The 16,277-nt window shown below is 42.0% G+C and overlaps 1 protein-coding gene across 7 annotated transcripts in view; it reads left to right on the top strand.

Annotated features, from left to right (window-relative positions):
• The first annotated feature begins 492 nt into the window (after positions 1–492).
• Positions 493–16,277, top strand: part of COL14A1 (collagen type XIV alpha 1 chain) — a 125,102-nt gene continuing 109,317 nt past the window's right edge. For 3 of the 7 annotated variants that reach the window (XM_075023872.1, XM_075023873.1, XM_075023874.1), the window contains exons 1-5: positions 535–969; positions 4,794–4,915; positions 10,613–10,729; positions 11,846–11,989; positions 15,228–15,314. In XM_075023872.1, coding sequence (XP_074879973.1) covers positions 4,828–4,915; positions 10,613–10,729; positions 11,846–11,989; positions 15,228–15,314 — 436 coding nt within the window. In that variant the 5' untranslated portion in view covers positions 535–969; positions 4,794–4,827. Of the gene's footprint in view, positions 970–4,793; positions 4,916–10,612; positions 10,730–11,845; positions 11,990–15,227; positions 15,315–16,277 lie in introns of all 7 variants that reach the window. The other 4 variants (XM_075023869.1, XM_075023870.1, XM_075023875.1 and 1 more) reach the window with 4 other exon arrangements.

Here is a 16,277-nt window from a genome sequence, read left to right on the forward strand (position 1 = left end):
AGAGTCAGTCACAGTCGTCTCCCTGAGACTTACTGCCTTCCCCTTCCCTGGAAGGGACTCTTACATTAAGAAAGGGATCCACATCTCTGTTTCACCTACGCCTGTTGTTTCTTCACTGCAGTCCTTCGGTGATTTCATTTGTAATTTTACACAGATGACCAGGCACGTTGTAACGACAATTTTCATTCATCTCTTAAATTCTCGGGACTTCCAAACTTTGTGCCTAGCAGCCTTAATTGTAGATTCAGTTGGGTATACCATAGGCTAACTCGTATTTCTGTATGAACAGAGATTCTGCAATTCCACGTCCCCACTGCAGTGTCTATGCATACGGCAAAAATGCGCATATGTACTACGAGGCTTTTAATCAAGGTTTATACTAAGCCAGACAAGTGCTGGAACACTTTAATATAAATGTTTCCCCGATGAATCATTCCTCCACACATCGCAATACCCGGCACTGGGGGATACTTGCATTCCAAGCCGTACCGCCGAGCAGGCACCTTCTAAATCATTTAAAACGCGGTGAACCAGGACCTTCGGGGAGAGGAACGTGAGTGGAAAGGTAGCAAAACCAGACGAAAGCGGACGCTGAAAAGCACAGCACCTGCACGCGTGAGGCTGCCCGAGCCCCCCCGCCGCCCACGCCGGCCCTGCCTCCCCGCGCACCTGGCCGCGCCCCCGCCGCGGAGGTCGGGCTCGGGGGCGGAGGGTTGGATCGCAGGCATCGCTCGTGCCTCTTTCTTTTTTTTTTTTTTTTTTTTTTTCCCCCCTTCTTTCCACCTTCTGCTCTATAACTGCCCGCCTCCTTTCGCTACCCTTTCGCCTTATCAGATGCGGCGCGGCGAGGGGAAGAGCGGCCAGAAGGGAGGGAAGCGGCTCTCCCGCAGCCGTCTCGACACCCACAGCCCCGCGTGAACACGAGCGGCCGTACCCCCACGGGCTGCTCCCCCGCTGATGCCCGCGCAGGTCGGTGTGAGCTCCGCTTCGTCTCCCTCCAGGGCTGGGGCGAGGCGGGCGGGGGGTCCGGGGCAGGAGTGGGAGTGGGAGCGCTTTCCACCCACCTGCCCGGCCACGGGAACGGCGCCCGGAGGGAGACTTGGGAGAAGGGAGGAGGAGATGGAGGGGTGGAAAGGGGCGAGCCCGGCGCGGGGGAGCCCCTTAGAAACTCGCGCGAAAGCCTTACTTTTAGAAATGATCCTAACTGAAAAATAAACAGTCACACTTGAAAACGGAGGGTCTGGCCGCTGCCCCCCCCGGGCGCATCTTCCCTCTCTCCCTCCCTCCTTCCCTCTCGCTCTCCCGCGGCGCGTCGAGGCAGATCGCTTCGCCGCGGCTCCTCCCGCCCGGCGCCCGGAGCGTGCTGTTGGAGCGGGTGGCTGCCCGGGCAGGCGAGCCCGCCCCCGCCGCGGCGGGCGGCTGCTGCCGGCGCGGGGGTTCCCGGCAGGCAGCCGCTGGGTCTCACCGGGCCCGTCCCTCGCTTCGGGCTCGGCGGAGGGCAACCAGCTCCCCGCTGTCCCCTTTCTCAGCGTGGGAGAGAGAGAGGCCCGTGGGTGCTGGTGGCGGGGAGCGCCCCGAAGAGGAGTCGGGGCGGGGGGTCGTGAGCCGCGGCCCCTCAGGCCCCCTCAGCCCCTCCGTGGCGGGGGGGCTGCGGCGAGGGGGACGAAACGCGCCCACCGGGCCGTGCCAGCGCCGACGGGTCCGCCAGACCCGGGACGGCGTCCCCGCCTCGCCGCCGGCCCCCTCCGCCGCCTTCCCGCCCTTCCCGTGTGGGGGCGGCGGCCATGGCGGCGGGCCCGGCGGCTCTCTCGAGGCCGCGGCGGTGCCGGGGCAGGTCGCGCTCTCCCCTTCGCCCAGCGGGGACGTTAACCCGCGAAACGCGGGCCCGTTCCCAGGCGGCGGGTGAAGGCCGGGTCACGCCGCTCCATAAGGAGCCACCGAGATAGGGAGAAATAACCCCCGGGCTCCCTTTCAGGAGGGCAGCGCCAACTCGCCCGCCTTGGGGAAGGGCGCCAGGCCTGTGCCGAGGCCGTACGGAGCACGGAGGTGTGTGTCACGTTTCTCCCGCACTGGGAGGTCTCAGAGGCAGGTCGTTCCCTCAGGAGAAGGTGCCTGTTGCCAGGCCGGTGCCGATGTCCCGGGCAGGCAGGCAGGCAGGCACCCACCCACCCGGGAGAGGAGCTGTGAGCACACGGGGGAGTGGGGCTCACCTCATGGGCAGGGCTCTTGGCTTGGAGGGTTTGGTCCCTGCTGCCAGGGCTATTCTGTCAGATAACTGTTTTACCAAATAGTTAAGAAAAGGCGAACTATATAGAAAGCTGGAGGATATTCCTTTTTATTCCCAGATGATGTCAGCCACAAGGTGGCTGCGGACTGGTGGCTGCCTTTCCTAGTTCGGTGAACCTTGAAGTGCCGGTCACGGCAGAGGTGAACTTGTGCCTAGTTTATCCAGCGCCAGTTGTATGTATCGCAATAAATCTTACTTCTCTGTGCAATGGCTTTTCTCTAAAAGCAGCAGTAGAGAGTGTTTTTTATGCAGGATTACCTGTCAGTATTTATAGCTCTTATTTGGGAGGAGGGTTTATATCAAATCTAGCAGATGGGAAATTGAGCTACCACTGTAAGTGAATATTTTAATGTCTGGGTTATTACATGGAAAGAAATCTGCACATTGTCAGCGCTGACTGCATTGAAGAATGAGTTATGTGCTGTTCTTTGAAGTATCTGCCTTTACTTGCTCCAGGTTGTATACCCGAGTGAGGGGAGAAGCATCGATACCCAGTGTGAGATACACAAGGGGTGGATTTCAGACTGTTTAAGACTTAACTCTCTTCGTTCTTCCTATTGCCCGTCACTAGGCAACTGTCTGCTGACTGTGCTGACTCGTCTGGATCTAGTCCTTGGGTGTCTGACTCTTTGTGTTCATGTAGTAGGAAGCCTGGACATTTTGCTTGGCTTTCTGAATTCCATCTAGAGGATGTGTCCTAAGAACCAGGCGTAGCAATACCTAAGTTTCTGGTGCACATTTTTGTTATTGGATCTAGCTATTTGCCTCTGTCTTGAGAGATTTATACTGTAAGAGATAGATTCAAAATATATATTTAAGTAGTGTGAAATTTGTTGATAATTTGGCTAAAACTTAGGTAACCTCCTGTGGGGATGGAATTCACAATGATTGAGCCTCCTATATATTTCTAGGTGGCATATCAAGCATTCATGATTGGGATTTGCAACAGTAGACCTACCAAGTCCTGGGATAACTATGGCAAACTGCAAATACTTGAAGAGAGAAGGAGATGTAGGTCTTATCCTCTTATCTGTTTATTAATGGTTGAGGTGCTTCAATCTGCCTTTTATATTAGATAGTGGTTGAACCACTTGCTTTGTGCCTTCCTCAGAAGACAATGAAAACACAGAAGGCAAATTCAATGACGGTATGTTGGGAATATTAAAGAAAATGACACAGGAGGTAAATGGGAGGACCTGCAACACAGAAATACATAAACCAAAATTTACTGAAGTAAACCTTCAAATGCTGACTCCTTGTTGACAGTAAGAAATGTACTATTAATTATCTTAATTTAATTCTCCTGTAAAATAGTAACAGGAGAGGGCAGCAAAAATTCTTCTTCCTGGCTCAGAAAATTGACTAAACTAGTGCAGTAAAGTTGAGTGATAGATAAATGTTTATAAGCACGATGTTATGAACATGTTGATGTATCTTGAGAGGTGCTTCTATATATGTTGAATAACTGTACTGGAAAGTGTTAAAGGCCAAGTTCAGATAATGAAATTTGTACTTGTTTAAACCTAGCTTCTGTGGGACAGATAAATCACTCCTTCTGGAACTTGTTCTTTGGCACCAGAATTGCTTCCTGTAACCCAATGAGTTCACCTAGGACTACCCTGAGTGTTCATATAGTGCTGCACTCTAAAAGTGTTGATGTGCGTAACTGATTAAATTAGAGTATTTTTGACCATGGTATTACCTACAAATGGAATTAATGCTTACTCAGCTGATACCCTGCATACCTTCTGAGCTGTGTCTGCTTTAGTCACTGTAAGTGCTAGGTAGTACAACAGAGCACAGAGTAAGTCGAATAAGACAGAAAAAGGAAAAATAGAGTAGGCTGTAGAGGACGGTGAGAAGAGGACTTGTGTTTCCTCGGAACAAAGTTCTGCCTTTTTTGACAACTGATGTGGAAAATTGCTCAGTTGAACTCATCAATGATTATTTCACTGCAGTTATTGAGTCCATGCATTTGCTATTTTATGGTAGGCTTGCAGGGCAGTTCTCATCTCATTTTTTTTATTACAGAATCCCAAAATACGTAATTTAACATCCCATTCTGGATGCTTTCTGGATATAAAGTAGATAACAGTTTCAGTCGTACTTTGTTATCAAGAGCTTCAGCTTCAGAGTTGTCTACCACAGGTATCTTGATAAGGTGCTTGCAACACTGGATTGTATAGAGATATCCATTTTACCTTGTTATACATAGCAAACTCTATTTCCAATACTCATGCAGGCTTAGCAAAGAATATCAGTTTTCTCTTTACATGGGCTGAATTTTCAGAACTGTCGAGTGGCCCAAATGGTGTTCTTCATCCCTTTCAGGTAAAATATGCTTTAGTTATAAAACTGCTGTCAGGACGAAATCTTGACTCTGCTGATGTCTGTGGCAAATTCCAAATTTTTTTTAATGGAATCCAGATTTTGCCGACACTCTTCATTAAAGTGGATGCCTTATCTTTGCAGGTCAAATAAGTCTTTTTGTTCTCTGTGTTTTCAGACCTGCTGATACTGTGTGTATTGAGGGGAAGAAGATGCTTTGTCGGTATGAGATACAGAGCTGTTTCTTCTTGGCTGTTTTAGCTGTCGCAGCTTTCTTCATCAGTGATGCCCAGGGCCAAGGTAAGTCATAAATAAGATGATGGAGCTTTTCACTCTGATGTACAGAAATAGACTTTCTTATTCCAAATGCAGGTGTCACTTCCCTCTTTGTAGGATGTGGATCCAGTACTACTGAAATGAAGCAGGAATTTTGCTGCTGATCTTGGTGGGGGACAGGGTAGAATTACGTGTTCATGTGTGCTCTTTGAACTTAGTATCTCAAATAGCAACTTTTTGCAAATTCAGGTGTCTCAAAATGAGTTATATGGAACATTTTTTTTAACTCTTATTTATATGACAGTACTGATCAGAAATTGTTGTGACTGTCCTTTACGTAATCAAGTAAGTTTGAAGGTCCAGCTATGATACTACGCTTGTATGGAATATATATTTTTTTTCTTTGTTGGAACAGTAGCTATTTTAACACATCATACAATATTGCACAAGACTGTTAAATGTCACAGACTCCTTCTGCAGCTTTTTTTTTAAATCTCCTTTGTGGGTATTAAAGACACTGCTGAGATTGTTAGGCTTAAATACTTGCTGGATCGTATTGACAGTGGTTTGACTTCTAGAGAAAATTTATCGTATTGCTTGGGGAAGAAGGGAGGAAGAATGCCAATGAATTTTTTATGATTTCTAAAGAAAGATGTTTCTCTCAACTTTATATTTATGTAATCCCTTTGATATGAGACTGCATAGGCGTAACTGGGAGCAGAATTTGATCCTGGGTCTCTTTTAAAACATCTTGTATAATGCATTATTCATGAGCACATTTGGAGAGTAGTGGTAAGTTGAGGCCTTCCAAGTTCTGGTAAATGCAAATAGCAGTGCTGTCCAGTCTGCGTGGCACTCAAGTACTGGGCAGGCATGCCATCTTGGATGTTTGGGAATCTGCGAGCGTTCTACAAGCCTCTCCCAGAACATAGGGACACATGTAAGCAGTAATATTTAATGTGGGTGATGTGAGGTGAATGAAGAAGTACATGTTCCCAGTGTTCAACACATAAATTCTGGTCAGAAATGAGGTCCAGAATGTTTGTGACTTAATGAGCCAATAAAGCAAAGCATATGGTTAGTCGTCTCTCTGTGTATTTCAGTACTAATACATATGGTTAAGATTTGCAAAAGAGGATTGGGGATTGAGATCCATCTCCAGAAAGTTTTGCAAGATTCCTTGAGCTTGGAAAACCATACTCTCCCTCCCACTCTTTTTTTTTTTTTTTTTTTAAACATTGATTTAATCGGTCATATATAAGGAAGAAAACTCTCATACTATTAATACAATGAAATGAAGGTCAGAGAGAGTTTTTTCCACAATCATCACACGAGCAGAAGCTAGAGTTGGTGTACTTGATGAATAAAGAACAATACTTCCCTTGTTCTTACACTCTTTCAGCAAGCATCAGCTGCTGAATGCTGTCAGCAGTGTGATACTAAGCTAAGTGGACTACTGACTTGGCGCAAAATGTCTGTTATGTTATTGAATGGGGTGATACAAAGTCTCTATTCCATGTTCACAGAATAAAAATATCTCTTGCTACACTTGAAGTAATAAGATGTTTCTCAAATCTTGTCTTTTCTCAAGGTTGCCACCCCTTGCAGTAAACTCTTCATGCAGCTGGCTAACTATTTACAATTTAATACAGCACTAACAGTATGTTTGTCTGTTTTAAGAAATTGTACACTGCCAAGTTGTAGGAAGAGCTGGTATTAGTTCCAACTTGTGTTTCCTTCCTTTGGCATAGATGCTTAGGTAGAGGTGTGTAATGTGACTTCTTGGAAAGGAGAATATGTTTTGGAGGCTGAAGTCAACATGCCTGAAGCTACAACTTATTCCTTCAACTGAGGAGTTACCTGCACTGAGCTACATGTTTTTATCTCATTTATTGCCTGAATACCTTAAAAAACACATAGTGCCATTCAGTTTTTACTCAGCAATTATTCTTTCATCACTGCTGTTTCTTCCTCATTCAGCATAATGTCACTTAAACAACAGCAACCAAAAAATCCAGCTTTTGTCTACTTATGTTCTTATATAGTACACAAAAATAGTGGTGGGCAAGAAAAAGACTTCAGAATTTTCCATTTATTCATAAAGTAACTTGCTTTAAGAATTTTCCTTCTGTATTTAAAGATGGAAACTTTTCTTTGTGTACCAGTTATTTCCATGTGTTACTAATGTAATTCCTATGTAATTGCAGTGCATATTAACTTGTTCAATTCTTATGACAAAAGTAAATTGGAAGCCACAAAGTTTAGTTGGTATCCAATCTTAGACTATTGGATGTCTTAGCAGCACATACGCAATTTATGGTATTTTTCCTTTCCATTAAGGTATGGAATAGTTCAAAACACTCTTTCCCTAGTTGTCCACAAGAGTCATGTATTTGGAGTGCTAATTTATCTGGTGACATAAACCAAAGCCTTGAACTTGTCTGTAGTTTTCTTTTGGGTGACTGCTCTAATGTTGCTGACGGCCATTCACTTTTGCATTCCTGTAAAACCACTTAACGAGCTCTAGCTACTGATTTTTATCAGTTAACTGACTCAGCTTGGATTAATTTTTTTCCCTTTCTGCAAGAAGTGAGATTTTGTTCCACAGACAATACAGGTCCAAAGAAATAAAGATATCCTCTTCAGGTTGGTGAATGTGTAGTAATTCCCATCAATATTTTGTTGTCTGTTCAAGTGTTAGATTTTTAACTTCCTTAGCTATATGTACTTTTCTATGCCAGAACGTTAGTCTTTGCACAACTAAGACACAGTTGAGTATCTCTCTCTGGTGAATAATTCTTTTATTCCTTATGGTTACTTGCTGTGTGGGAATGTCCATTCCACTGCACTGCCACCTTTGATACAAAAAGTACCCAGTGAAAATTGACTAGTTATGTAAAGACTATTCTGGCACAACTTTTCTAGTCTTTCACATTGTAACTCTGTAGTAAACAGAAAAACTTTTGGTGATTGTGTCCTTCTTTGCTTGTAAGATCTGTGATTGTTTTTTAGGGGCTCCCAAAATTTACCTGGTTTGGTGATGGCTAATAGCAATTAGACCAGAACTATGCTTCTTTGTTAGAAAGTGCTTTCATAAGCACTGTTAAGTCGAAAGTAGAAGAGAATGGAATGACAGGGGAAGGAAAAAGATGGCAGAGAAAACAAATTCTGAAGTTCTAAGACATGATTTTTTTTTTTGTCAGTCCTTGGTGTTACTTTGTTGCTCTCTGCTCTGCCTCTTAATCCCCATACAAATTTACCACTTAATCTGGGTAAAATCTGTAGCATTTTATGCATACTGTCACTGTTCAAAAATTTATTTGCTATTCCTTAGATGAAATAAATAATAAAAGGAATTGCATATTTTGCAAACTTCCAGGTATGATTTGTCACTCTTGGTTCATTCAGCCCCAATTCATTGTGACTTGCATATAGCTCAAAGACAGAATGAATCTTGAGAATGAATTAAAAGCTGTAATCCATAAGTACAGTCTGCTTGGCTTTCAGAACTTTTTGCCATAGTCTCTGTCATTTTATTACAATCATAGCATGCTGAATGTTCTTGCAGAAACCTGCCCAGAAAAACATTTTGCAATACAAGGGCCAAATTTTCAAAGAACTGGTTTTCTATTTGCAGTGATTCCTACACACACTCTTGCTTGCAGCCTCTCTTTCTCTAAACTTCAGGGAGGTGACAGGCACTCTGAAGACTAGGTCTGACAAGATTGTGCCCAGCAACTGGGGAAATGCACTGTTTGGGTGTAAGCCCAGTGCTGCAAATCAGAACAGTTTTGAGTGTGTGGAATTGGTGTGCTACCTGCTGTTTCTGTCCTCTTGCCTCTTCTTGAGCTTGTTCTCTGAAGTCTTTGAGAATGTGGAGGTGTTACTAAGCTGTTCTTGGTGCTTACATAGTCTCTGTTCTGCGTTCTGGTGTTAAGTCCCTTAAGGCAGAGAACTGCAGAACCTGCCTTTGGTCTGGCAAAACTGTCCCTTATGGATTGAGAGGCTGGGTGCAAGGGAATACATCTCTTGTATTAAACCTCCAGATTTTTACTTATAAGACCCAAAATGTTTTTAACAGTAGAAGACATGAAAAAAACATGACCCCAAATCTCAAAAAAAGTACAACCTGCCTCTTTCCTTCTTCTTTCTTCCCCCAAGCTGTTGGAAAAAGGAGCATGTAGGAAAAAGTAATCCGTTCAGGACAGGTCTTTGGCTGCTGCTAGTGCCAGAGCTGCATTGACTGTAGCAGGTCAAATGGAGAGGCCAGAGACTGTTGACTAGCACATTCGGCCTGTTGACTCAGATGTTCTGTATGCTGTAATCCTCATCTCAGAAATATCATGAGAACTCTTGGTATATTATATCTAGTGGACCAACCAACTGTGGGCATAAGCCTAGTCAATTAAGAGCTATCTTGGGTCCGGGGGAAAAGAAATTGCCACTTCCCCCCTTCAGATAATTTCCCTTATTTCCTAGACTTACTAACAGAAACCTTAAGGGGGGTGGTGGCAGAAACACCAATGGTTTGGAAAATGAAGGAGAAATTTCAGGGGGCTGTGGAGGTAGTGGGAAGAGGAGGAGTAAAGTTCATGGAGGAGTTTGTTAAGCTTTTCTAGCCCTTTCTGTTGTTGAGCCTCTGGGTAACTTCCCTGGCTGCCTTTCGCTCTACATCAGTTAGTTCTGCGAGCCAAACCCTGTTCAAATGTATAAAGAGTTCCCCTTATTGGCCGCCTTGGATACCACCGGCTGTACAACTGGCAGCTCTGCCTCAGTTATTTGCTGTGAAGGAGGTACGTGGCCCCCTGAAACAGAGCAGAAATGCTATGTAGATGTGTTGTCCAGCATTTCTGGAGCTTGCCTGAGCAGAGGGATGCAAAGCTGTGAAAAACTAGTTTACATGCATAGATACAAAGTTGCTGACACTGCAGTAAGAAGTAGGGTGGATTTTCCATTTGTTCCTCTGTGCATTGCTTCACTGAAATATCACCTCTTAATTGTTTCATGCTTTTATTCATTTCACCTGCTGCTTCTATCTGAAACCTAGGTGATGGCACAATATAAATAGAAGCCAGATTTGCTTACCATCCAGATTGCCCCTGTCTAAATCTCGACTAGCCTGTTCATGCCTTCTAGTCTTGAACGAGACTGAAGCAGTGCTTGCAGCTGGGCCAGTTTGTGTGCTGCTTAGGCCAGGTTTGCAAATTGGGCAGCTGATGTTCCCTCTGCCTTGTGCATGCCTGTCTTTCCTCTTGGTTATTGTGTCTTCACAAGGCTTTGAAAATTTGGCCCTGAGTGACCTTAAATGTGGGGAAACACCCATGGCAATGCGAGGTAAAGGAGGCTAGGTAATGCATATCATCAGTGTAAGCAAGGAGAGCAATTTTAATTCCCATATATTAACAAAGAGCATTTTTATTACCAGCTTTGCCTGCTAAACTAGAGTCTTAACATCTAACACTGTTTGTCTTTCTGTCCTCTGCTGTTAGGTTGTTAGTTTGTTTTTATAAAGAGATAAATAAAAGGTATGTCTGAGGGAAGTAGTGCACCTGGGGATGTCATTTTACAAACTAATAAACTGATGTATGTGACATTTTGAATAACTTGCATCCTTTATCATTAAAATTTTGTGTTGTCTTCCTATGTGTGTTTATGTTTGTTTAAAATTGGCGGTTGCTTTTTATTTGAATTTAAAATGTTGTTTTATTTCCCCACTTGCAGTGTCCCCACCAACAAGACTAAGATATAATGTAGTCAATCCTGACAGTGTACAGATCTCTTGGAAAGCCCCCAAAGGGCAATTCACTGGATATAAGCTTCTTGTCACTCCAAGTTCAGGTAAAACAAAAGTCTGTATGTTCTTTTTTAAGGTGAAAGGACTGTCTTCCTAAGGCTGAACAACTTTTCAGAGGCTAGGGTCATCCTTCAGGGCTAAGGAACTCTAAGCAAGCAGTTGATAATGGAGTATTGGCTGGTCAACAGAAGAGAAATCAATCTCACCAGAGGGTGGTCATAGGCATAGAATATGGCAATCAAATGCTTAAGCTAGTAGATGTGGGTGGATGCTAGTTATGCTTCATATGTAGTCCTTGGTAATTGTCACTGATCATCTGTCTTTACCTTTCTTCCAGTGGGGTGTAAGGAAGTCTAGGAAGTGTTCAAAGGAGAGCATAGGAACCCTATTTCAGTCAAAGCTTTGAGGTAGATCTCCGTGGGCTTTCTCCCATAGTGAGCTCCCCAGAAAAGACGAAAAAGATTTTAGACCAAACCTTAAAAAAACCCAAAACAAAACACAAAACCTTTTAAATTTTTTTTTGAAGACTTGAAATGTAAAGATAGGCAACAAAGTGGCTGTATCAGGCTACCTGTGTAGAGGCACTACTTCTGTACGTATTTAGATATAGATACACTTTTAACATACAGCTAAAATACATATTTGTACATATGTGTAGATGATCTTTATATATATGTATGTATAGAAATGTTTAAAATTTGTATTTATACACAAGAATTTCCTTGCTCAAAGGAGGTGGGCAAAGAGGCTATTCAGAGATGATGTGGGTATGATGGGGTCAGAACTGGCAGCCAATCACAGAGCAGTGTGAAAGCCTGTGGGTATGATGTTACCAAATTTGACAGCTCTTTGTCAAATGTTTCTTTCTTCCTTAATTAATAGTTTTGCTGGACACTGTGGCTATTCCATGAGGCCCAGATACAAAGGCTGATTAATTGATCTTAGAGTGTTTCTATCTAAGAAAACTGTTCCATGCCTTTGGTCAGGCTGCCTGACTTCTTACTTTTGTGGGATGTCCTCTGGCCTGGCTGTGTGGGTGGTCCCAAAAGTGGGAACACTTGGGTCATTGTAGAGCTTGAGGTAGTTGTAAGTTATTACATTTACCATGCTATAAGAAAAGCAAAGTTGTGTATTTGTGGGTTTTTTCTTTTCTCTTACAGGTGGAAAAACCAATCAATTAATTCTTCAAAACACTGCAACCAAAGCAATTATACAAGGTCTTATTCCAGATCAAAACTATGCCCTTCAGATCATTGCATTCAGTGAAGACAAGGAGAGTAAGCCTGCACAAGGCCAGTTCAGAAGTATGTGTCTTTTTATGCCTGACGTGTGGAATTTATCAGATATTTAATGTAACTTTTGAAATGTAACAAAGTCTGACACAAAGGGGGACAATGGAAAAACAGTTTCTTCTGTGGTGGAAGGCTAATCAGAGCCACAGATTTTAACTGGTACATAGACAGCTGGAGGCCTGAATTGATCGAGTCAGTCTTGCACAGGAGATTCTTGCTTTGGGCTATCTTTTATTTCCACTGGTTTGGAATTCCTTTCTTCCCCATTCTGTTATGAAATTAGCCAGTATCTTGTGAAGAAGAATCTTCAGTGAGCGGAAACGAGAAGGGAAGTGCTATATTCTGATACTTAAAAAATTTCCTTCTCTTCTTCCAACTTTTTGTTAAAACATTCTTATAGCTGTGCCAACTGGCAACTAGTTGCTAGTTCAATGATACTGTGAAAGGCTGAATTCTTACTGGTCTTCAGCTGTTAAATATGTTTACAAATTACATTTAAGACTTTTTTTTCTGACCTACACATACTCTTAATGTCTATATCATAGTGATATATATGTCTTAGCTGATTTGTTTTGATCTGCATCTGAAACAGTTCAGTTAAATATGGTCAGTGGAGATTTGGTTGATAAAGACAAAAATGTGACAGTCTGGGATTACAGATGAAAGCCTACTGAATTCCCTTAACACTGAATATTTCTCACTGTCATTGCTAAACCACCTTTCTCTTAGAACCAGCACAAGATAAAATATGCTGCTTGCTTGATGTGGTGTGTGTCAAAGTCTTTCTAGCTTTTCATCACTGCAACTGTGTGTTTACTACTTTCAATTCTATCCCGGTTAGGAAACCCATGAAACCACAGAGTACTTTAACATTAAAGGGCAGCCCACAGAAAGCTACACCGACTTCTATAATATTAGCTGTGGCTGTTTTTTAAACTACCTCTATTCTTCAGGAAAAGTAGTGCTGGCAACTTGATTTAAGAATAAGGGTGTTATGTTGTATTTAGTGTACTTTGTCTTTGCTGCAGGTGAAAACATGTAGTAGTTAATGAGGCTGGAGTTTCATTTGACAATATGATACCTTGCATGAGTAAAACCAAATACATCAGGTATACAAACCCTTTTTTGCTATCCTGTATTCTATGGTTTCTTCCCCTTCTCTAACAAGTGGTTGCTAATTCTTGAGATGAAAAAAGGTCAAACATATACAAAGCTTTGAGAATATCCTCTGGTTTAGTGCATTGGAAGTATGCTTTTAATGCTGCTGAGTTGTAACTGATGTAGGCTTGAGAATTCTTTGTACAATAAAATTCTATTGTTGAAAGAGTATTCTTCTTTATATAGTCAGGTATACTTTCTTATTTTAGTGTTGCTTATAAGTTATTGTACATAGTATGTAATTAACAAAGATCACTTGGAAATTTTTTCCTTTTAAAATGCAGCTGTAAAATCATGCACTAGGTAAGTTTTCTTGTCTGTGCAAATAAGTAACACTGGTGTCTTCTTTTCTGTTCTTCCTATGTGGTTAGAATTTTGACAATTAGAAATGGTTTTCCCAAATCCAGAAATCTCTGTCAGGATGTAACCAACTTGTCTTCTATGAGCATTTTCAGACTTTTGTACTGTTTCTCTGGAGATTTGCTGCTCAACAGCACTAGCGTTAGAGGAGGCCATCAAGCAGCTCCTTAGCTTGCTCTTAGCCTTTTCTCAAAGGAATGCTCTTAGAAGGCTAAGCAATGGCATCCTTTTTGACTAGTATTATTCTGGTAATTTAATGTCTTTTATTTTAGTTGGAGACTTGTTTAGGTAAGGATTAAACTCAGAATTCTGAGTAAGACCTGGCATCATCATGGCTTTATCTGTAACCCAGCTAATAACCAAAATGTACCTTGGTAAAAGCTGACTCCTCAGCAAGCTTGTTGACCTGAATTTTCTTCTGAACCAGTTTCACAACCATTTGCTAAAGGTAGAGGTGATGTACAGGTACACAAACTGTGTTAGTAAGGAGTGGAGTCAAAACTTCAGCTATTTTTTTTTTTTTCCCCACCAGTTTTCCTACCTCTATACCTGGAGCGTGAGGGTTATCACACTGAGAAGGTCACACTCAGATGTTTGACAACGGCTTGTTGTCTTCCTAAGACCTTAAGATGGTCTTGTGGTTACATTTTGGATTAGAACTTAGAGCACTCTTGGCTGTTTCAGATATTCTATATACTGTTGAGTAAATTAATGAAATGCATTTGACTTTGGTTCCACTTCTGTAAAACAGAATACTTGCCTATTTTATATCATATGTTTCAAGAGACAGATAACCTTCTTTCACCCTCTCACAGTGTTTTTTGAGCAATGTAGCACAGACAGACTCTGATCCTGGCTAAGACTCACTGCCTGCTTGGATGAATGTCAGTCATAATCCAGCTCTACATAAAATAAAGATTTTAATTGGAGTAGAATTTTATTTTCTATGAAAGATATTCTCTGTTTCATTCTTTTAAGCTGTTCCTGGCCATTGTAGACAGCTAGGGCGTTGACACCAATTAGCGTTCCAAGGAAATTCTGAAAGGATTTTTTTTTTCTAGTATGTGACTTTAGCAATGAATTTACCAGAATCTTTCAGACTATGAATAGAGTGGTACTGGCTACTAATGTAATATTAGGAATTGCTAATCAAGCTGGGTTCTGCTTGACTGTTATGAGAGATCTGGGACATAATAAGGTAGGTATCCCACCCACTTGTGGGACAGGACACTGTTGAAGTCTGAGCTTTGGAGCAACTTTGCTCTCATGGGAGTATTTGGTGCCCTGAACACAGATTTGGGCATGGGATCTAAGCTGATTCTTTGAAGAGGATAATGTAACAGCTGGCTTATGTGCTTTTGTGTTAAATGACTTGGAGTGGAACTCTGCAATGCTGGACTTACCCCAGCTAGCTTTGCCAATTTTCTGGACTATATTTCCAGTACTGGATCTTGTCAGCGTGGGCTTAGGTGCTGATGTCACTGTATTTGGACTCTCCTTGTGTGAGGAGAGTCACTTTCGAGAACTTTAATGATGATAGGATGGGGAAAGATTCATAAAAAGAATAAACCCAAAGGGAGGGAGGGAAAACCCAATAACAGTCACTTGTTACCTAAGCATATTGCAAGATGTTGCGTGCAACTTCTTTATCTGGCAGAAGAGAATTACATGCTTCTGACTGCACTGCTTCTAGTTTGACTGATTTTTTTTTTTCTCCCCCCTTACTTTTCAGTTAAAGATATAGAGAGAAGAAAAGAAACGAGTAAATCCAAGGTGAAGGATCCAGAAAAAACAAATGCGAGTAAACCAGCTCCAGAAGGTCAGATCATAACACATATGACTTGTGTGATATTCTGAAAATAATCAACTTTTTTATATAACTTGGCCATTGTATAGATTTTCTTTAAGTCAGTACTTTAAGTCTGGTTCCCAGGGTTATGTTAAACAGAAGGGAAAAATCAGTGTTTTCAGGAATATTGGAGAGTTGCTGCAAGAGAAGTATTGCTTTTAGTTCTGTGTTTTGCTTTACCACTTTATACAGTAAGGACTAAATACCACCATGAACAGCATAAAAGCAGTCTTTGAACCTGTATTAAAAAATCATGTTGCCTGTACTTCCCCACTGGGTGCACTTTGAGTAGTGAAAGAAGTGCGTGCGTGTGTATATACGTAATAATAATTTCATATCATCTTGGCAGCAAGACAGACTTGCAGTAATAATTCCCATCTAAGGTCAAATTGGTATTATTGTATTATTAGGCACATAATAACTTGATAACTCTGTCTGAATGTAGGTCATATATATATGAAAACATTTGAAATATTTTGTCCAGTTGCAGGGAGCCAATCTTCTGGTGAAACATGATATTGCTTGTCATGAGAAGCTCGTCTAGTATGGACAGGAAAATCTATTTCAAGCTTAATATATAACTCTATTTCCTGTTATTCTAAAATTCAAATAACATCTTATTTATGAAGTAACCCCAACAGTAATTATTCCCTTCAGTGGTTATTTATGATGTACAGAACAAGCACAGACGAGAATAGCTTGCTATGACCTTAAATAGTCTCTCTGTGAATAAATTGGACAGTTTCAAGGATCCCATTTCTCCCATCTCTTTTAGCTCTGTCTCCTACTAATGCCAGTATCAAAGACCTCACCCAAAGCTTCTTGAAGCCCATGCAAATTTTTCTCACTTCAGTGGGTTTTTCTTCTTACCATACATACTTGTGTCATGTTGTATTTATTAACACTGTACAAATTTGTTTCCATACAGCATTT

This window comes from Buteo buteo, chromosome 3 (genome assembly GCF_964188355.1).
Source record: "Buteo buteo chromosome 3, bButBut1.hap1.1, whole genome shotgun sequence".
Lineage (NCBI taxonomy): Eukaryota > Metazoa > Chordata > Aves > Accipitriformes > Accipitridae > Buteo > Buteo buteo.